Here is a 22,622-nt window from a genome sequence, read left to right as displayed (position 1 = left end):
TCCTGTGGTGGTTGCAGAGTGCTCATCTTCTAGAGGGCCGCAGATTCGGCATTCAGGACTGGGTCCTGGTGACCACGGATGCCAGCCTGCGAGGCTGGGGAGCAGTCACACAGGGAAGAAATTTCCAGGGCTTGTGGTCAAACCTGGAGACATCACTTCACATAAATATTTTGGAGCTAAGGGCCATTTACAATGCCCTAAGCCAAGCAAGACCTCTGCTTCAAGGTCAGCCGGTGCTGATCCAGTCGGACAACATCTCGGCAGTCGCCCACGTAAACAGACAGGGCGGCACAAGAAGCAGGAGGGCAATGGCAGAAGCTGCAAGGATTTTTCGCTGGGCGGAAAATCATGTGATAGCACTGTCAGCAGTGTTCATTCCGGGAGTGGACAACTGGGAAGCAGACTTCCTCAGCAGGCACGACCTCCACCCGGGAGAGTGGGGACTTCACCCAGAAGTCTTCCACATGATTGTAAACCATTGGGAAAAACCAAAGGTGGACATGATGGCGTTCCGCCTAAACAAAAAATTGGACAGGTATTGCGCCAGGTCAAGGGACCCTCAGGCAATAGCTGTGGACGCTCTGGTAACACCGTGGGTGTACCAGTCAGTGTATGTGTTCCCTCCTCTTCCTCTCATACCAAAAGTACTGAGAATTATAAGACGGAGGGGAGTAAGAACTATACTCGTGGCTCCGGATTGGCCAAGAAGGACTTGGTACCCGGAACTTCAAGAGATGCTCACGGAGGACCCGTGGCCTCTACCTCTAAGAAGGGACCTGCTCCAGCAAGGACCCTGTCTATTCCAAGACTTACCGCGGCTGCGTTTGACGGCAGGGCGGTTGAACGCCGGTCCTGAAGGAAAAAGGCATTCCGGATGAAGTCATCCCTACCCTGGTCCAGCCAGGAAGGATGTAACCGCAAAGCATTATCACCGCATTTGGCGAAAATATGTTGCGTGGTGCGAGGCCAGTAAGGCCCCGATGGAGGAATTTCAACTAGGTCAATTCCTGCATTTCCTGTAAACAGGAGTGTCTATGGGCCTAAAATTGGGGTCCATTAAGGTTCAAATTTCGGCCCTGTCAATTTTATTCCAGAAAGAACTAGCTTCACTACCTGAAGTTCAGACATCTGTAAAAGGGGTACTGCATATACAGCCTCCCTTTGTGCCTCCAGTGGCACCTTGGGATCTCAATGTAGTTTTGGGATTCCTAAAGTCACATTGGTTTGAACCACTTGAATATGTGGAGTTAAAATATCTCACATGGAAAGTGGTCATGTTGTTGGCCCTGGCCTCGGCCAGGCACGTGTCAGAATTGGTGGGCTTTATCCTGTAAAAGCCCTTATCTGATCTTCCATTCAGACAGGGCGGAATTGAGGACTCGTCCTCATTTTCTCCCTAAGGTGGTTTCAGTGTTTCATCTGAACCAACCTATTGTGGTACCTGCGGCTACTAGGGACTTGGAGGACTCCAAGTTGCTGGACGTAGTCAGGGCCCTGAAAATATATGTTTCCAGGACGGCTGGAGTCAGAAAATCTGACTCGCTGTTTATCCTGTATGCACCCAACAAGCTGGGTGCTCCTGCTTCTAAGCAGACTATTGCTCGTTGGATTTGTAGTACAATTCAGCTTGCACATTCTGTGGCAGGCCTGCCACAGCCAAAATCTGTAAAAGCCCATTCCACAAGGAAGGTGGGCTCATCTTGGGCGGCTGCCCGAGGGGTCTCGGCTTTACAACTTTGCCGAGCAGCTACTTGGTCAGGGGCAAACACGTTTGCTAAATTCTATAAATTTGATACCCTGGCTGAGGAGGACCTTGAGTTCTCTCATTCGGTGCTGCAGAGTCATCCGCGCACTCCCGCCCGTTTGGGAGCTTTGGTATAATCCCCATGGTCCTTACGGAGTTCCCAGCATCCACTAGGACGTCAGAGAAAATAAGAATTTACTTACCGATAATTCTATTCTATTCTATTCCATCCCAAGTGCGGATTGTCTGCAATACTTGTACATAGTTATTGTTACAAAAATCGGGTTATTATTGTTGTGAGCCATCTTTTCAGAGGCTCCTCTGTTATCATGCTGTTAACTGGGTTCAGATCACAGGTTGTACGGTGTGATTGGTGTGGCTGGTATGAGTCTTACCCGGGATTCAAAATCCTTCCTTATTGTGTACGCTCGTCCGGGCACAGTATCCTAACTGAGGCTTGGAGGAGGGTCATAGGGGGAGGAGCCAGTGCACACCAGGTAGTCCTAAAGCTTTACTTTTGTGCCCAGTCTCCTGCGGAGCCGCTATTCCCCATGGTCCTTACGGAGTTCCCAGCATCCACTACGGACTACGAGAAATAGAATTATCGGTAAGTAAATTCTTATTTTTCGCTCACTGAGCTAATGCACTTTACTTAAATATTTTTATGTGAATTTAATACACTATAGTTCTCCACCTGTTTTTAAAGTGATAAGTATAAAATTTATATTTTAACTGATATACTGTTTTGTATCAATTAACAAAGTGTGCACCAGAATAGACCTATAGTCTTTCTTTCTTTGGTTTTTGTTTCTATGCAAAAATCAACTCTCTTCTCAGGTGGGTTAATTTTCTAAAAGGAATGATCTCCACTCTTTCCTCAAAATTGTCCAGCAATGAGAAAGAGACGCAATACTTAAAACAGACTGTGACTGAGTTTATGAGCAGAGACTCAGTCCCCAAAACAGCATCTCAATCCCCTCCTATTTGTCTGCAAAAGCGATTTCTAGCCTATATCCTGCAGTCTGACTCTGACGCTAAAGGGTCTGACTTGGAGGAGGATGAGGTTCTGTCACAGGGAATAGAGGCTCTTATAGAAGCTATCAGAGATGTTCTGCATATTCCTGATAAGGTGCCAGAGGAGTGTGAGGAATCTTATTTTAATGTAAAAAAGAAATCCTCAGTCACTTTTTCTGTGTCAAAGGAATTGACTACCCTCTTTGAAGAACCATCGGTTTATCCTGATAACAAATTTGAGATCCCTGAAAGGTTGCTCTCATCTTTTCCCTTTCCTCTGGAGGATAGGAAAAAATGGGAAAATCCACCGATAGTGGACACATCAGTCTCTAGGCTGTCAGGAAAAATGTATTGCCTGTTCCTGGTGCAGCTCCCTAAAAGACACGGCTGACCATAAAATTGAGACTACACTCCAATCATTGTACCCAGCAGCTGGGGTGGCCCAAAGACTAACTATTGCATGTGCATGGATCACAAAAGCCATTGTAAAATGGTCAGGTAACCTAATTGAGGGATTAGATTCCTTGTCTAGGGGGGATGTTGTTTTACTCCTGCAGCATATACAGGACTCTGCTAACTGTATGGTGGGAACCATAAAAGAGAGAGGCTTGCTTAACGCATGCACCACCGCTATGGCAGCGTCTGCACGCAGGGGCTTGTGGCTACGCCAGTGGACTGCTGACGCTGACTCCAGGAAAGGCGTGAAAGGCCTACCTTTCACAAGAGAGGCCTTGTTTGGAGATAAACTAGATAAATGGATTTCCACAGCTACTGCAGGTAAGTCTGTGTATCTTCCTTTAGCAACTTTCCCAGCCAAGAAGATTTATTCAGCTTCTAAGTTGCAGTCCTTTTGGACGGCCAAGTTCAGGGGCAAATCCAGAGGTGTTTCTATGTCCTCCAGCGGCGCAAGAGGTAAACAATGCAAGCCAGCAACTGCAGGTGCTCAGGAACAGAGCTTCCTCAAAGACTTCAGCATGACGGTTTACCACAATACCTGGAAGGCTGTCAGGTGGGAGCCCGACTACAATTCTTTAGTCAGATCTGGTCAAGTCCGTGCCAGGATCCCTGGGTCATAGATCTTATTTCTCTGGCTGGGTCCACAGGATTATCCACAGGATAAAATTGGGATATTGTCGAGCGACAGCGAAAATGGCACCAACACGGTCACGAGCTTTCTGGCCTCCCAGGATGCATTGGGGCCTCCACTATATAGTCCCGCCCACTGACTCAGTCAGATCAGTTTTTTGCTTGGTGCGGCAGGAAGCCGCATGGTCACAGGGCTGCTGTGAAAGCAGCCTCAAGCTTTCATTACTTTATTTTTATAGACTTACTGTTTTGGTTTTTGAGCGACTTCTCTTAACAGCGTCTTAAACGCATATTAGAAAGAGTCGCTCCAACAACTCCCCACCGGGTCGCAACAGCGCTTACCTTCGCGGTACAGTGCTGTCTCGACGGGCGTCTGTGTCGGATGTTCTAGCAGGTCCAGCAGACGTTACCAGGCTGTGGCCGGTGCATGGGGGACGGTGAGTCTATGGACTTCCTCTTACTGGAGGGGTCAGGACACAGCTACACTGATTTGGTGGAGACTGCAAACAGTGTGTTGATGCGCCGAACATCTCGAGTGTGACAGCGCTACGCTCCTGGGATCATAGGCGCCAGGACTAGGTAGAGGCCGCGATCCTGGGAGTTTAAGTCAACAGGGGGTTTCAGACGCTCTCCTGGCCGTCCCTCCTCCGAGTTCATGGCCAGTTCCCGCGTGTCTCTCGTTTCATGAACTGAATGACCTCACTTCCGGCTCAGACGCTACCACGAGGGTACTCGGTCGCAGCTTAGACGCTGCGGTTGTGTACACTGGATATAAACCCGCCCAGACCGAGTCGCAGGCCTTTAGCGTCTGCATGCACGTAGAGTCGCTCAGCGTCCGTGTCCGTTGGTGAGCGTCCGTGTCCGTTATCAGTTACCAAGAGCGGCAGTGTACACCAGTAGCGTCTCAATCCACTCAGCGTCTTACGGGCGTCTTTGCTTGGATATGGAAGTGTGGTGAGTCTCCCTGTATCCCGCTCTCTGGAGGCAGGGTATACAGTACTAAAAATTCCTTCTACTTCTTAGTGTGCATTGTTAATTTTTAGTACCTATTGCATATGAGACCTGTATATTACTGTGTTTTCTGCATGTAATGTTGAAAAAAGAACCAGTTAAATAGAAGTACAATTTTCCTACTTATGTATAAGTTATTATGGAGGTTGTATTCTCATATGACAATGTCTAATGCTTTAACATGTGACTGACTGCTAGTATGCGTGCTGACTTTTCTGTGTAATGTCAGTCCTGTTCTGACCCTCAAATCAGGTGCACTGTGGTCAGATTGATTTCACCTCTATATACTGATTATAGAGTGTTTTTCAGTCACAAAATTGTGTAGTCAATATTAGAAAAAATGTCTGCGAGCGGCAAAAGTGATGAGAATTTGTCAAGCACTCCCATAGCCCTAACATGCTTATCTTGTAAGTCAGGGGTAATAGATATTAATCAATTGGTCACTTATGAGGGTTTGTGTGCAAACTGTTTCGCTTTTCAGCGAAGTAAAAAACAGGAGTTAGTTCAACCTCCAGTAGAGCCACCATGGAATATGTTCGCAAAGACTCTGTCTTCAATAGCGGACAGGTTAGCTCCAGTAGCACCACCTCAAGGGTTAGGTTACACTATGAACCCATACATGCAGCTCCCTTCCTATGGTTTGGTTCCAGTAGCCTCTACAAGCAACCAAATGGCAGGTAAGACTAAGACAGATACGTCTGTATGGCAGACTACACAAGATGACACATCGGATGATGATGCGGAAACAATAGATTCAACTCCGTATGATGATCAGTCGCAGAGCTTTAGTTCAGATGATGTAGCTGAACTCATTAATGCAGTAAAGGCTGTGCTTTCTCTGGAAGAACCAGCCAAGACAGCATTAAAAGCAAAAGCACCTGTATTCAAACGAACAAAGTCAGTGAAAGCTGAATTTCCAGCGTCAGAGGAGTTGACGGAAATGATGGATGAGTCTTGGGCAGCGCCCGGTAAAAAGTATAAGATTCCTAGGAGATGGGATTCTTATTATCCATTTCCTGCTGGAGATTGTTCAAAGAGAGAAGTTCCTCCAAAAGTAGATGCACATGTTCTGTGACTCGTGCATAAATCTGCTTTGCCACTGTCATCTACCTCTTTGAATGATGTCACAGACAGAAGGGTAGAGAGCCTATTGAAAAATATTTTTTCTCTTGTGGGTGCAGTGGTAAGACCTGCTATGGCTTCGGCCTGGGTAGCAAAGGCAATGGGCAAATGGATAGAGGAACTAGAGAATGACATCCCCTCTCCTACTAGGGAGCAAGAGGATCGTCTTTGCCGTTTAAGACAATCTGCCCAGTATTTAGAAGAAGCAGCCATTGATGTAGGCACTGTTGCTTCTAAAGCTTCAGCCCTGGCAGTAGTCGCTCGCAGAGCAGTCTGGCTACGGACCTGGAAGGCAGATGCGGAGTCCAAGAAGGAATTGGAAGCATTGCCTTTCGTGGGTAATATATTATTTGGAAAACCTTTATCGGATATCCTAGAGTCAGAGGCTGAATCGAGGTCAGATTTCCGGCTACCTATAACCCTAAGTCCAAGGGTTTAAAATTCCGCTCATTTCGCTGGCAAAGCGAAAGGTTAAGAGGAGCCTAAACAACCCCAGGTTAAATCCAGGGGTAGGAAGCAGTGGGCTAGCAAAAAGCCAGCTTCCAAACCTGAACAGAAACCCTCAGCCTGAAGAGACGGGCCTCCGCCTGGAGGATTCCAGGGCTGGGGGCCGACTCCTGCAATTTGCACACACATGGTAACAGTCAACAGCAGATGCCTGGGTGCAGAAGGTAGTATCTCAGGGGTATGGGTTCCCATTCAGGAGGCAGCCTCCTCAAAGATTTTTTTGCACCAGCCTGTCTCGTATAGAGTCTAAGGCCAATGCCCTGCAAGAAGCAGTCCAAAAATTACTGCAGTCAGGTGTGATTGTCCCAGTACCTCCATCACAAAGGGGACAGGGGTATTACTCCAATCTGTTTCTAATTCAGAAACCAAATGGGTCATATCGACCAATTCTAAATCTGAAGATGTTGAACAACTACATATGGATCCCAAAGTTCCACATGGAGACGTTACGCTCCATAATGTTGGCTATGGAACCGGGAGACTATATGGTATCTCTGGATGTACAGGATGCTTACCTACATGTGCCTATAGCACTATCACATCAGTGTTACCTCAGGTTTGCCATCCTCAAGGAACACTTCCAGTTCCAAGCTCTGCCCTTCGGGCTAGCTACAGCACCCAGGGTGTTTACCAAGATCATGGTGGTTATGGCAGCTTGTCTGCGCAAACAAGGGATAAGAATATTCCCATACCTAGACGACCTATTAATCTTAGCACAGTCGCAAGATTTACTGTTGAGCCATCTCCAACAGACGATAGTTTGTTTACAGAGACACGGGTGGCTCATAAATTGGGAGAAGTCGTCCCTGAATCCGTCACAGCGGATGGTTCATTTGGGAGCCATATTGGATTCAGACCTACAGAGAGTTCTTTTACCAGAGAAGAAAATAGTCAAGGTGCAGGTCATGGCTCAGGAAGCGTTGCAAGCCCAGACAATGTCAGTCGATGCAGCAATGAGACTGTTGGGTCTGTTGGTATCAACGTTCGACATGGTGAAATATGCGCAATTCCACTCCAGACTGTTGCAGCATCTCATTTTGACCAAATGGAACGGAAATCATCAAACAATAAAGAAGCAGATGATAAAGATTCCAGTGAATGTAAAAAGGTCTCTAGTGTGGTGGCTACAGACAGACCATTTAAACAAGGGAAGACCCTTTTGGATAAAAGAGTGGCAAGTCCTGACGACAGATGCCAGCCTGCAAGGCTGGGGGGCGGTACTCGGAAGCCTATGGTTCCAGGGAAAATGGACCGCAAGGGAAAGTCGCCTGCCGATAAATCTGTTAGAAATAAGAGCCATTTACTTGGCCCTAGTTCAGGCAAAGGACAATCTACAAGGAAAACCAGTCCAGATCCGCTCAGACAATGCGACGGCAGTAGCCTACCTCAATCATCAAGGAGGAACTCACAGCAAGAGTCTGATGGAGGAAGTAACTCCCATTCTAAAATGGGCAGAACTCCATCTCCCGGCACTGTCAGCAGTATTTGTCCCGGGTGTACTAAATTGGGAAGCAGATTTTCTCAGTCGGCATACCATTCAGGAAACCGAATGGGCACTACACCCAGAAGTGTTTCAGACACTGGTGAACAGATGGGGTCTACCGGAGATGGACCTTATGTCGTCTCGTCTAAACAACAAAGTTCCGAGGTACGGATCAAGAACAAGAGACCCAGGAGCGATCCTGGTAGACGCACTGTCAGTAGAATGGAGGTTTCAGCTGGCATATCTGTTCCCTCCAATATCTCTGTTACCCAGAGTAGTGAGAAAGATAAAACAGGCAAAAGGAGCAATCATTCTAATAGCTCGAGCTTGGCCAAGAAGGCATTGGTACACAGATCTGTTGAGAATGTCCGTGGAAGCACCGATACTGCTCCCTCAACGTCCAGATCTGTTAATGCAGGGTCCTTGTTGTCACAGTCATCTGGATCGCCTGTCTTTGACGGCATGGCTGTTGAAACCTCTATCTTAGAGGCTAAAGGATTTTCAAAGCAAGTAATCCAAACCATGCTTAGAGCAAGAAAGCCTTCTTCGGCCCGTGTATATCATAGAATATGGCAAGCCTATATTCATTGGTGTTCTGGAAAAAATTATAATCCGAGATCTTTTAAAGTAGCTAGAATTTTGGATTTCCTGCAGGCAGGATTGGATAAAGGGTTGAAGGTTGCTTCATTGAGGGTGCAAGTCTCAGCGTTAACTGTATGGTTTCATCAGAAGATTGCTGACCTACAGGATGTACGTACGTTTTTCCAAGGAGTAGTACATATTCAACCTCCATTTGTTCCTCCTGCAGCTCCCTGGGATTTGAATTTAGTTCTTAAATTTCTCCAGGGTCCTTTGTTTTAACCACTTGAGAGAGCGGATCTTAAGTGGTTAACGGTTAAAATTATTTTTTTACTGGCAATGGCATCAGCCAGAAGAGTGTCAGATTTAGGAGCATTATCATGTAAGTCTCCTTTCCTAAGTTTTTTTCCAGACAGAGCAGTTCTCAGAACGAGATCTAGTTATCTTCCAAAGGTGGTGTCAAAGTTTCACCTGAATGAAGAGATTGTAGTCCCAACCTTTCAGGTATTGGGACTATCTGCGGGAGAAGCGTCGCTGGACGTGGTCCGGGCTTTAAAAATCTACATAGATCGTACTAGTGCCATCAGGAGAACAGATTCCCTCTTCATCCTCTACGGATTCCATAGGAGAGGTTGGCCTGCTAGTAAACAGACGCTGGCGAGATGGCTCCAAATGGTAATATCTGAAGCTTATTCTCATGCAGATCTCCCTATTTTGGCTAACTCTACACGTAAGGTAGGTCCTTCTTGGTCAGCACAACAGGGTGCATCAGCAGAACAGATATGTAGGGCAGCCACATGGTCTTCCATAAACACATTCATCAGACATTATGCCTTGGATACTTTTGCCTCTCATGACGCAGACTTCGGGCGAAAGGTACTCCTGTGCAATCTGGAGCGTCCCCACCACTAAAATGGCTTTGGGAATCCCAATGTTATCCTGTGGATAATCCTGTGGACCCAGCCAGAGAAATAAACGTTATGGTAAGAACTTACCGTTGATAACGTGATTTCTCTTATATCCACAGGTATCCACAGGGATCCCACCCTGACGCATCTGATTTGAGGATCTAGACAAACACTAAAAAACCTCTTCCTTCTTGTATGGAAGGGTGTGCATGTGTGTTCTTATCGCCTGTACAGGTCTCTACCTAATGTTCCTGCCTAAAATCGCTGTGGAAAGAACTGATCTGACTGAGTCAGTGGGCGGGACTATATAGTGGAGGCCCCAATGCATCCTGGGAGGCTAGAAAGCTCGTGACCGTGTTGGTGCCATTTTCGCTGTCGCTCGACAATATCCCAATGTTATCCTGTGAATACCTGTAGACATAAGAGAAATCACGTTATCAACGGTAAGTTCTTACCATAACGTTTATTTCCCAGGGCTACAGACTGGAGTTCCAAAAGCTCCCACCTCACAGATTCTTCAAATCTGGCTTGCCAGTTTCACAAGGGGAAAATATAACTTTACAGCATGCCATCCAAAAACTGGTATTGACTCGGGTCATTGTTCCAGTTCCAACTCATCTGCTCAACAAGGGGTACTATTCCAACTTTTTTGTAGTACTGAAACCAGACGGTTCTGTAAGACCGATTCTGATCCTCAAGTCTTTGAAACCGTACTTACTAGTGTTCAAATTCAAGATGGAGTCTCTGAGAGTGGTAATCTCAGGTCTGTAGGAGGGGAAATTCCTAGCATCTCTGGATATTAAGGATGCGTACCTTCACATTCCGATCTGGCTGCCTCATCAGGCTTATCTATGGTTTGCACTGCAGGACTGTCACTACCAGTTCCAGTCCCTGCCATTTGGTCTCTCCACTGCACCGAGTGTGTTCACCAAGGTGATGGCAGAGATGATGTTTCTACTCCGCAAACAGGGAGTGAACATAATTCCATACCTGGACGATCTCCTGATAAAAGCACCATCCAGGGAAAGGTTGCTGGACAGCATTGGTCTCTCAACCAAACTCCTCCAGGATCACAGGTGGATTCTGAACCTTCGGAAATCTCACCTAGAGCTAACAAGGATGCTCCCATTCCTGGGAATGATATTGGACACAGAGTTTCAGAAAGTGTTCCTTCCATTGGAAAAGGCATTGGTGACCCAGTCGATGGTTAGGGACGTCCTGAAGCCAACCCGGGTGTCAATGCATCTGTGCATTCGCCTTCTGTGGAAAATGGTGGCCTCTTACGAGGCTCTTCAATACAGGTTTCAAGCAAGACCCTTCCAGCTCAATCAAATGGTCCGGATCGCATCTTCACATGCACCAGAAGATCCGTCTGTCGCCAAAAGCCATGATCTCCCTTCTGTGGTGGCTGCAAACTTCTCACCTCGTTGGAGGTTCGAATTTCAGAACTGGATTCTGTTAACTACAAACGCAAGCCTCAGAGGTTGGGGAGCAGTTACTCGGGGTGCAGTTTCATGGAATATGGTCTAGTCAGGAAGTCGTCCTTCCAATCAACATTCTGTAACTCAGGGCCATATACAATGCCCTTCTGCATTCCTCACATCTTCTTTAAGATCGGGCCATTCGGGTCCAGCCTGACAATGTGACGGCAGTGACGTACATAAACCGACAGGGCGGAACGAAGAGCAGAGCAGCGATGTCAGAGGTATCAAAAATTCTACTCTGGGCAGAAAGAAACGCTGTGGCATTGTCAGTGGTCTTCATTCCAGGAGTAGACAACTGGTAAGCAGACTTCCTCAGCAAACATGACTTGCACCCGGGGGAGTGGGGCCTTCACCCAGAGGTGTTTGGGTGCTTGACAAGTCAAAGGGGATATCCACAGATCGACATTATGACCACTTGGCTCAACAGGAAGCTCAAGTGAGATTGTTCCAGGTTGAGAGACCCACAGGCAGTGGCGGTAGACGCCCTGACGACTCCATGGATCTATTAGATGGTGTACATGTTTTCTCCACTTCCTCTGATCCCAAGAATTCTAAAGAAAATAAAAAGGGAAAAGGTTAAAGCAATTCTCTTTGTTCCGGACTGGCCAAGAAGGGCCTAGTATGTGGACCTTCTGGAGATGCTCCTCGAAGTTCCGTGGCCTCTACCTTTTCGCGATGATCTTCTGCAACAGGGCCCGTTCGTCTATCAGGACTTACCGTGGCTACGTTTGATGGTATGGAAGTTGAAAGCTGATTCTAGCCAGGAGAGGGATCCCTAACAATGTTATCCTGACTTTGATCCAAGCCAGGAAAGGAGTAACGTCTAAGCATTACCATTGCATTTGGAAGAAATATGTCTTAGTGTGAGGGCAGAAGTTATTCTGCGGTGGAATTTCATCTGGGACGTTTCCTGGTTTTACTGCAGGCAGGTGTGGATGTGGGCCTGCGTCTGGGCTCCTTAAAAGTCCAGATTTCATCCTTGTCCATTTTCTTTCAGAAACAATTGGCTTCTCTCCCTGATGTCCAGATGTTCTAGAAAGGTGTTCTGCACATCCAACCTCCCTTTGTGCCTCCCACGGCACCTTGGGATCTCAACGTGGTGCTGCAGTTCCTCCATTCGGACTAGTTTGTACCGTTACAGGAGGTGGACGTAAAATATCTTGCGTGGAAGACAGTCACACTGTTGGCCTTGGCTTCTGCAAGACTCGTGTCAGAGTTGGGGGCTTTGTCTCATAAAAGTCCCTATTTAATTTTTCCGTGAGGACAGAGCTGAGCTCAGAACTCATCAGCAATTTCTTCCTAAAGTGGTTTCTGCATTTTACATCAACCAACCTATTGTGGTTCTGGTTTTCACCGACACTTCTGCTACTTCAAAGTCTTTAGATGTTGTGAGTGCTTTGAAGGTGTATGTTAAGAGAACAGCTCGTCACAGAAAAATGGACGCGTTGTTTGTTCTTTATGATCCCAATAGAAATGGGTGTCCTGCTTCAAAGCAGACAATTGCACTCTGGATCTGACTTATTATCCAGCATGCTTATTCCACGGCAGGTTTGCCATGTCTAAAATCTGTGCAGTCCCACTCTACTAGGTCAGTAGATTCTTCCTGGGTGGCTTCCCGGGGTGTCTCGGCTTTACAGCTCTGCCGCGCAGCTACTTGGTCTGGTTCGAACACGTTTGCTAAGTTCTACAAGTTCGATACTTGGGCCTCTGAGGACCTTCAGTTTGGTCAATTCTGCAGGAACCTCAGCACTCTCCCACCTGGTTTGGGAGCTTTGGTACATCCCCATGGTACTAAATGGACCCCAGTATCATCTAGGATGTAAGAGAAAATAGGATTTTAATTACCTACCAGTAAATCCTTTTCTCGTAGTCCGTAGAGGATACTGGGTGCCCGCCCAGTGCTTTGTTCTTCCTGCAATGTTACTTGGTTAATTTAATGTTGGTTCAGCTGTTGCTGTTCCTGTATCAAGTTTGGTTAGCTTGGCTTTCCTCTTGTTTGTGTGTGCTGGTTCGGACTCTCACCACTGTCCTTATCTATCCTTCTCTCAAAGTATGTCCGTCTCCTCGGGCACAGTTTCCTAGACTGAGTCTGGAAGAAGGGGCATAGAAGGAGGAGTCAGCCCACACTATCAAATTCTTAAAGTGCCCATGGCTGCTAGTGGTCCCGTCTATACCCCCATGGTACTAAATGGACCCCAGTATCCCCTACGGACAACGAGAAGATGATTTACCGATAGGTAATTAAAAATCCTATTATTTTACACTGTGTCCAGTGCATAAACCAGGTTTTCACCATTACACCACTGCATCTTGTAACTTCATTGATTACTCTCAGCTACACACCTTTAAATATAATTTACTCTTTGAACCTCATTTTGCTTTTAAATGTATGTTTTGGAACATTTATTTATGTATGCATTTTAAATACACTAGTCACCTTTATTGGTAACCAAGCCACAAATTTTTTTTGACAAAGCCTCTACTTTGACTACTAATTCTATATTAACTATTTTTCAATCATCCTCATATCTACATACTGTATGTCCATATTGAGGCCAAGAAAGTTAATATTTTGTATGATCTTTTAAACTTACTGTACACAAAAAGGAAGTTTAAGCACTAACCTGTATCAAGGAAATTCAAAATCACATGAGTGAATGCCAGGTTAACATAGTGGTAGCAACATCCAAGCACACATTTTAGTTGTCTTAATCATAATATTAGTCACAGGCAAACATAAAACTACAGTAGTTGAGTAACAGAGACCTGTTTGTAAAAGAGGAAAGTAGAGATGGACAGAAACAATTCAGAGTCAGACACGGTAGGTAATTAAAGGACAATATTGTCAAATTTATTTATTCATTTATCATAACTTGTCGCAGAACAATTCTTTTTACATATATGCTTGTTCCATAAATGTGTTTATTCCCTATGTGATTTTCAGCACATTGTTAAAGTTCATTTTTTTTTTTTTTTTATTCCAGACCTCAGAGTTAGGAGTCACAGAACATGTAGAGGGTGACCCATGTAAATTTGCACTTTGGGTTGGCAGAACACCATCATCTGACAACAAAATTGTTCTTAAGGTAAAATAAAAGTGAGCTGCAAAATGTTCTTTCATATGAAAACTCTAGATATTGAATATATTGCTGTGTATAGTAACCTTCTGGGAATATTGAAAACCTAAAGCAGTGTTTGAAATAATTTGAAGCAGGGTTTCTCAACTCCATTTCTCAAGTACCACCAATAGGCTAAGTTTTGTGGATTTCTCTTATATGTGAGTTAATCCATTTTGTGGGATCAGTAATCATACCACCTGCTGCCACAGATGTAGATTCTCAAAACATCTATTTTGGAACACTTAAGGTCAAGAACCACTGATCTAAAGGATACTATAGAACAGAAGATATGTTAGATGAAGATGTGGTCAATATATGTATATGTGCCTGTCAGTAATCCAGCTGAAGGCTTCTCAAGTAAGATACTCTTAGTTGATTGTTGCAGAAAATGCCTTACGACATAAACCCATCTACAAAGCAAATATACTATGTAAATAAAAAAATCTCAAGTTCTTTATATGGAAACCTTTTTAATCCTCCCTCTCTCTCTCTAAATTTATGAAGTATTGAATTTTACTAAATAAATATTCCTCTAGAGACTTATTTACTAATCTCTATTTTTTTTCATTAAAATTAAAACCAGTATTTCAATAATAATATACAGCTTTCTTCTGCTTATTCATACAGTATTATTGGAATTCACCCCAAAAGTGTATCCAACACAAATTTCCCAGAACTTGCAATGTAGAGACAGGGATCACAGTATTGTGTCTTTCCCTATAAAACTCAATGTGTTTCATCTTTTTCAATACTTCATCAGGGATACATCTTTTAAAGGGCGTAAAGTACAATTTCAACAAGGATATGTGTCAAGGAAATGGTCCACTGTGTAAATATAGCACTTTTAGATATATGTTGAATTATCTCAACAGATTATATATATATATATATATATATATATATATACACACACACACACACACACACACACACACACACACACACACACACACACACAGTAGAGAATTAGACTGCATTCTGGATATATTGTACTAAACAAGTTATGTTTATAATGCAAGTTCAGCAACATTTCAGGCAGAAATAGCCCTTTCTCAAGAATGGTGTTCAGAGAATGGTCCATTTGTGCTTGAAACCTTGCTGACTTGTAACAAGCAGGCTGAACTGAGCAGCCCTGAAAAACCTAAGAAGACTTTAAGGGCCGCAGCACTGTTATGTCATGGTGATACTCAGTGCTGCATCTCCGTCACCTCCCAAACTACGTTGCATACTCCCGCGGCTCAATTCCCTGGTACTTCCGGCGGAGACACTCCGGCTTAGAGAGACAGTCGCAGACACGCTCCTGGTTCGTGTGTCTGCTACAAAGGGAGGAAGTAAGACTAAATCATGTTCCTGATCGCTGTCTAGGGATACAGACACTGTCACCAAGCAGGGACCCCACTATATCCGCCGGGGCATAGTACAGGTCGGGTGTACTAATGCCCCTATTGGTAAGAGTCCATTGTACCAGCGGTGAGTTCTAGCATAGGGTAGCCAGTCCTTGACCAGTAGCCCCGGCCCAGGGCGCCATCTCCACGCAGATTTCCCGCACTGGAGATGCCTCACACTCTCCCTCAGTTCCTGACAGAGACGCTGGGCACCATCTTCTGAGCATAGCTGCTGCTAATCTCTGGGATTGCAGCACAAGGTCTCCCCTGTAAAGCCACCTGTACACAGCGCTGAGACTTTACAGACACTTGAGTATTCTACATGTCTTATTTCAGACAGTGTTAGTTAAGAAAGAGTGTACCTATTACAGAATATATTGTACGTGTATTCTGATATATACCTCCGGTCTACTAGTCCAGTGCAGTTTTATTGTGCTTATGATAATCTCTGCATTGTCTGTGACTGTGTGTGCCTGTATCTGCTGTATTTTTTTACTCTCATGTGTATCCCATCTATCACTATATTCTGTACCCGAAGGGACTAGGTACGTCAGGGTCCTCTAATATAGTGTACATAGTACTTATTGCTATACGGATATTTTACTGTGTTATAGTCACGTACAACAAGGGACGAGGAAGTAATCCTACCACTGTACAAATCATTGGTACATCCTCACCTGGAATAATGTGTTCAGTTCTGGGCACCATATTATAAAAAAGATATCGGGGAACTAGAAAGAGTTCAAAGAAGAGCTATTAAATTGATTAAAGTTAAAGGGTTAGAGTCTCTGCAGTACGAGGAAAGGCTTACTGGGTTAAATATGTATACACTAGAAAAGAGGCGACTGAGAGGAGACATTATTAATATCTTCAAATATGTTAAGGATAATTACAAGGAGCTAGCAGTGGATTTGTGTATTAAAAGAACTCTGTATAGAACGCGTGGGCACTCAGGCTAGAGGAGAGAAAATTCCGTATACAACATAGGAAAGGGTTCTTCACGGTAAGGGCAATAAAGATTTAGAACTCCCTGCCGGAGAAGGTAATAATGGCAGACACTGTAAATGTATTTAAAAATGGATTGGACAAATTCCTAACTGGAAAATGTATCAGGGCTATAGCATTTAACATATTGACATTAAATTATCTGGGAGTGATCAGAATCATAGCGGTCAATTGGTAGTAAACCATTACTTCAGCAGGCGTATTATAATATGAACAGATTAACACAGAATACAGGTTGAACCCGATGGACATTTTGCCTCTTATCAACCTCACTGACTATGTAACAACGGGATTTAGTTCACAAGGGTGTGTACTTTTACGCTGGTTTTGTACTTTGTCCGCAGGTTGTGTACTTTGTCTGACTTCATCGTACTAATAGCCTGATTGTTGCTTTATTACAGTGTCTAACAATAAGGGCAGTAAAACTCTACCCAGATGCAACAGTGAAATCAGTATTTGGTTAGACAGAAATCTACTCCAGGTCACTCCCTTGTCCCTGGGTCCTCTAAGCGGGCTGCTTCCTACTCACAATCCACTAACTTCTTTGATGTTTTATCTGATGAGGAGGGGGAGCATACGATCCTGTCAGTTCCTGAATCCTGTGTTACTGACGAGGACTCTCCCTCACAGGTTGATGTCCCTGCCCTAGTTGCTGCTATTAAGCAGATCGTACAAATCACTGAGGATGAGGATTCCACTAAAGTGGCCAAGAAAACTGATGTGTTTAAACAACAGAAAGTTGTTAAAACTGTATTAACCCATTCTGATCATCTTGTGGACATCAGGAGGGAGCCCTGGTCTACCCCAGGTAAGAAATTCCCGCTCCCTAAACGGGCTTTGGCTCAATATCTTTTCTCTGCAGAGTTATGTAATGGGAGAATCCACTGCCGGTGGATTCTCACATCACCCGTCTCGTGGTGTCGTCTACTCTGCCTGTTACCACTGTCACCTCCCTGAAGGAACAGACAGATAAGCATGTGTAGGGATGCCTGAAATCTATATTTCTCTAGCATCCATAAGGGATATTGGGGAGACTTAGTACGATGGGGCATAGACGGGGTCCAAAGGAGCCGGTGCACTTTAAATTTCTTCAACTGGGTGTGCTGGCTCCTCCCCCCTATTCTCTCTCCGACAGACAGTTTAGAAAAACGTGCTCTCAGGAGAGGATTCACACTCTGGGAGCTCCAGAGAGTTTTCTTCAGTTTCTTTTGAAAATTTTATTGTTTTCAGTATACTGTTTGGGCAACAGCATACCTACACTGTGGGAGTTAGGCGGGGATGGTCACCGGGCTTGCGAGGTGTCAGACGCTTTCCCACTGCAGGACCACCGTCCTGAGAGTTTGTTGCTCCGCGGGGCACTGCGCCTTTGCGGTCACAATCACAGCAGGCTGCACACCCCTAACATTAGCCTGAAGGTGACAACAGTAGTGAGTACAAACCAGGGCCCCCGCTAGGTGAGTCCCCCGGTTGAAGGTGTGGCTCACACGCAGGGGAGGCATACGGCTCCTTCAGACAGGCAGAATATCACTGGAGAGCCGCTATTGTACACAATCTGTGTCCTAAACCGGACAAAATACCAGTGTTATGCTGTGATATATCACCTTACAGCCTAACTGGGGCAGTTTAGCTTGGGTGTGTTGGTCTCCTTTCTCTCTCTGTCTCCCTATCACATACAGTAAGGGCAGGCTTGCTATCTTATAACTTGTCTGTGTGGATGTGTATATAGTGTTATTACTGTGATCATGGTAAAACACCAATTATTGAGTGTATGTCACACCAGATTCTCTCCTCCTATGTCTGGTTCATTGTCCTGTGACCAATGTATTCAGTCCTCACAGCTCAGTGAGGGGACTGGAGGGGTGAGTCCAGAGCCTACCTGGATAGGTGCCATTAAAACTATGATGTCTGATATGTCATCTCAGCTTACTGCAAATGCTCAAAAAACACAACAATTTCAGCAAGCTCTTGCAGATCTGGCTGTAAGGGCAGAGCAGCCCCCCCCCCCCCCCCCCCCCCCCCTCTAATTCAGGTCCACAAAAACGTAGGTTACCTGCATTTACTCTCTGATTCAGATGAGGAAATACTAGAGGAGGGGGAGGAATTGGAGCCTATTACTGGGGATTCCCCTTCTACACAGGGTATTGAACCCCACATTTTGGCTATGCAGGATGTGTTAAAACTCCCTCTAGAGGACGCTGTGTCACAGCAGTTGTTTTTCTTCACACAGAACAAGCCTAGTGTCACTTTCCCTGATTCTGCAGAGTTAGATGAATTAATCCAGATAAAAAATACCAAGTGTCACAACTGTTTTTACACACTTTTCTATTTGCTCCTGAAGGCAGAAAATTCTGTGAAGAACCCCCGGCTGTGGACGTATCAGTCTCGCACCTATCTAAAAAGGCAGTGCTGCCAGCCCTGGGTTCCTTCACTATAAAGGACCCTGGGGATAGGAAGACAGAAACTACACTAAAGTCTGTCTACACAGCAGCGGGTCTGTCTCAAATGCCGGTCATAGCAGGTTGTTGGATGACTCATGCCATTCATTCTTGGGCTACTTAGATTCAGGAGGGCCTCTCGGGGTGTTATGCCCCTGGTCACTACTGTGACTCTCCTGAAGCACATTCAGGACACTGCACGCATCCTGTGTGACTCCCTCAAGCAGAAAGGAAATATTAATGCTAGGACCACTGCTATGGCAGTGTCGAAGCGCAGGGCTTTGTGGTTTGCGTAAAGTGGATAGCGGATGCAGAATTTAAGCAGTGTCGAGTCTCTCCCCTTTCGGGGGAATGGCTCTTCGGTGAGGAATTGGATATGTGGATCTCTAAAGTTACTGCAGGGAAATCCACGTTTTTCCCCTCTGGGGCCCCGCCGGCTAGGCGTTCCTACCTGGGGCCATCTACCCAGTCCTTTCGGTCTAATAGGTTTAGATCTGGGTCCAGAGGTGCCTCCAATGCGGCTAGAGGCACCAGAAGTAAGACGAGAAAACCAGCTATCACCACTTCTCAGGAGAGCATCCACTAAGGCACAGAAAAAATAGAGAGAGCGCTGTCCAAAATATAGGCTTTTATTAAAATATAGTAAAACCACCATACACATAACATAAAACTATTATAACACTTATTAATACAGTTTACTTATAAACCTTAATGGAAATCTCCTGCTGTCATTAAATAATGCTCTGCTCAACTGACACAGTGGTTTCCCTGACACCTACAATTGCTTCTTAGTAAAACAATGTATCATATGCATACAATTTCCTCCACAACGCAAATTTGTATATAATCAATATCACACTGATAAAGGCAGTATACTAGGGATTCTCTAAAAGCTCCATAGCCCAGTCATAGCTAAAAAGGGTTAAATTAGCACAGATGATCAAACACTGCTCAGATCCTCTCACTCAGGCAGCGTTTTGATGTAATGAATGGACAATGTCTCTGTTGTTAAATGTGCTGGAATTAGAGAGAGAGAATCAATTGACTGACAGTCTTAAAAGTCTCCATAGAGTAACTGCTAATATTAGTTGTACGAACTAGCGGGCGTCCCCGTTATAGTAGAATTAATGCAAGTGGATAATAATCATTGAGAGTGTACTGGGATTCACAGTTATTATGTGTCCACTGCAGCCGTGTCAGTTTTGAACTTTTTGCTCACCAGTGCCGTTCTTCTGTTACACCTCCCGCCGATCACTCGTTCTTATCCCACACAGCGCTCAGCGGTTTTGCCGCTAGCACCGGCGCTGGGGATCTCCTGCTGGAGAAGATGATATATCGGCTGTAGCTGGGGGTGAAGGGTGATCTTCCAGCCAATGGTTGGATGGCTCCGCTGGCCACCGATGAACGTTCAGCAGCTTGTTGGATCGCACAGAGCTTTCGCTGACACTGGGAGTGATGCAGGCTGCTTTCAGGATAATTGCATCCACGTAGATAGGGGTCACACTTAACGCGTTTCTCGGCCTTGTGACTGTGGCCGTTTCCTCAGAAGCATACCTCCCCCTTTCCAAATCCACTGCTTATATCCACATAGAGAGCAGTAATCACCATTGTAACCTGTGCATTAACCCTTTCATCCTCAAGGTCTATAGTCATCAGTATGTGCACATCAGGTGGAACATTTAAAATTGCCATCTATTAAGAACATAAACTTTATAATATATTACTACCATAATTTCTAGTCATTAATAATTAGTTGGGACAATTTCTTATAGCAGCTGATACACATGAAACATCATCCATTCTCTAAATCGTTCTATTTATTCATTATTATTTCTTTATTTGATTATTTATTTAATATGTCTAATAATCTTATACTTCTATTTTATTCTATACTGAACACTGTGAATTTATTCCTCAATTAATTGAAATAAGGAAACATACCATATAACAAACAGAGTAGACTTTTTTCATATAGTTCAAACATATACAGGTTGAGTATCCCTTATCCAAAATGCTTGGGACCAGAGGTATTTTGGATAACAGATTTTTCCGTATTTTGGAATAATTAGATACCATAATGAGATATCATGGGGATGGGACCTAAATCTAAGCACAGAATGCATTTATGTTTCATATACACCTTATACACACAGCCTGAAGGTAATTTTTGCCAATATTTTTTATAACTTTGTGCATTAAACAAAGTGTGTGTACATACACACAATTCATTTATGTTTCATATACACCTTGTATACACAGCCTGAAGGTCATTTAATACAATATTATTAATAACTTTGTGTATTAAACAAAGTTTGTGTACACTGAGCCATCAAAAAACAAAGATTTCACTATCTCACTCTCACTCAAAAAAGTCCGTATTTCGGAATATTCCGTATTTCGGAATATATGGATATGGGATACTCAACCTGTATTACATTAAATTAATCTAGAAAATCTCTCCCTCCCAAAGAGATTCTTTATCTTCATTTTGTGTTTATTTATGGAGATGACCCTACATGAACTCGATAACCTGTACACGTAAAAATATTCCGTATACTAAAAATTGGACTCACACTTAATCCCCAATAAGGACCCAAGCCAGATTTACTAATCATAATCATTCCTTCATAATAGAATATTGACCACCATCCAGAACCCAAAATATAGTGGACACAGTCCCCCTAAATATTGTTTAACTCTATTGAGTCATTTAGACCAGAGGGTACCATCGTACCTAACCTAAAGATCCAAAAGGCCTCTTTCTTACATAATTCCCGATATCTGTCCCCACCCCCCCTAGCAGTTACTTTAACCTGTTCAATTGCCTTCACTTTTAGATTTTTTAACCCCCCTTGCTCACAATTCAATACATGTCTTAATACACTATGATTTCTCGATTTATTAACTATCCCCCTCCTGTGTTCCAAAAACCTAACATTCAAACTGCGGATAGTTCGACTTACATACTGGATTCCACATCCACATGTAAGGACATAAATCACATAGGAGGACTGGCAATTCATAAAGCCCTCCAATGTATAGAAATTCCCATCCTTATGTGAAGTGATTACAATACTCCTATGGTCTGCATATGTACAGGTAATACACCCATTCCTTCCACATTTAAAGAACCCTTTCGGTGCTCGGGTCAGAAAGACTGATTCCTTGTTCGTGCTATATGAATCGCAGAAAAAGGGTTGCCCTGTTTCAAAGCAGTCCATTGCTCGTTGGCTTAGGCTTACTATACAGCAGGCCTATGTGTCGGCAGCCTTACCTATGCCACAGTCTTTGAAGGCCCACTCTACAAGATCGGTGGGGTCTTCCTGGGCGGCTGCCCATGGAGTCTCGGCCTTGCAACTTTGCCGAGCTGCTACCTGGTCGGGGAAGAACACCTTTGTGAAGTTCTACAGATTTGATACCTAGGCCAAAGAGGATACCCAGTTTGGGCAGGCAGTGCTGCAAAAGTCTCTGCACGTTCTGGAAGCTATGGGACGTCCGCATCATACTAAGTCTCCCCAATATCCCTTATGGATGCTAGAGAAAATAGGATTTTAATTACCTACCGGTAAATCCTTTTCTCGTAGTCTATAAGGGATATTGGGCGCCCGTTGAGTGCGTTGACTTTTCTGCAGGTACTCTTTCTATGGTTACCTGTTCAGCTGTTTTGTTGCTAGCCATTGCTGGTCATTTTATGTTAGTGGTGTGCTGGTGTGTAAATCTCACCACTCGTTATGTTCCTT

The 22,622-nt window shown here is 44.5% G+C and overlaps 1 protein-coding gene across 2 annotated transcripts in view; it reads left to right on the top strand.

Moving 5' to 3' along the window:
- The window catches only part of TRIO (trio Rho guanine nucleotide exchange factor), a 1,426,902-nt gene that overhangs the window by 966,521 nt on the left and 437,759 nt on the right, over nt 1-22,622 (top strand). For both annotated transcript variants that reach the window (XM_063922713.1, XM_063922714.1), the window contains exon 31: nt 13,923-14,024. In XM_063922713.1, coding sequence (XP_063778783.1) covers nt 13,923-14,024 — 102 coding nt within the window. The remainder of the gene's footprint in view (nt 1-13,922; nt 14,025-22,622) is intronic.

The sequence above is a fragment of the Pseudophryne corroboree genome, chromosome 5 (assembly GCF_028390025.1).
Source record: "Pseudophryne corroboree isolate aPseCor3 chromosome 5, aPseCor3.hap2, whole genome shotgun sequence".
Taxonomy (NCBI): Eukaryota; Metazoa; Chordata; class Amphibia; order Anura; family Myobatrachidae; genus Pseudophryne; species Pseudophryne corroboree.
The sequence above is the reverse complement of the archived record's forward strand: the minus strand, read 5'-3'. Positions and strand labels throughout refer to the sequence as shown.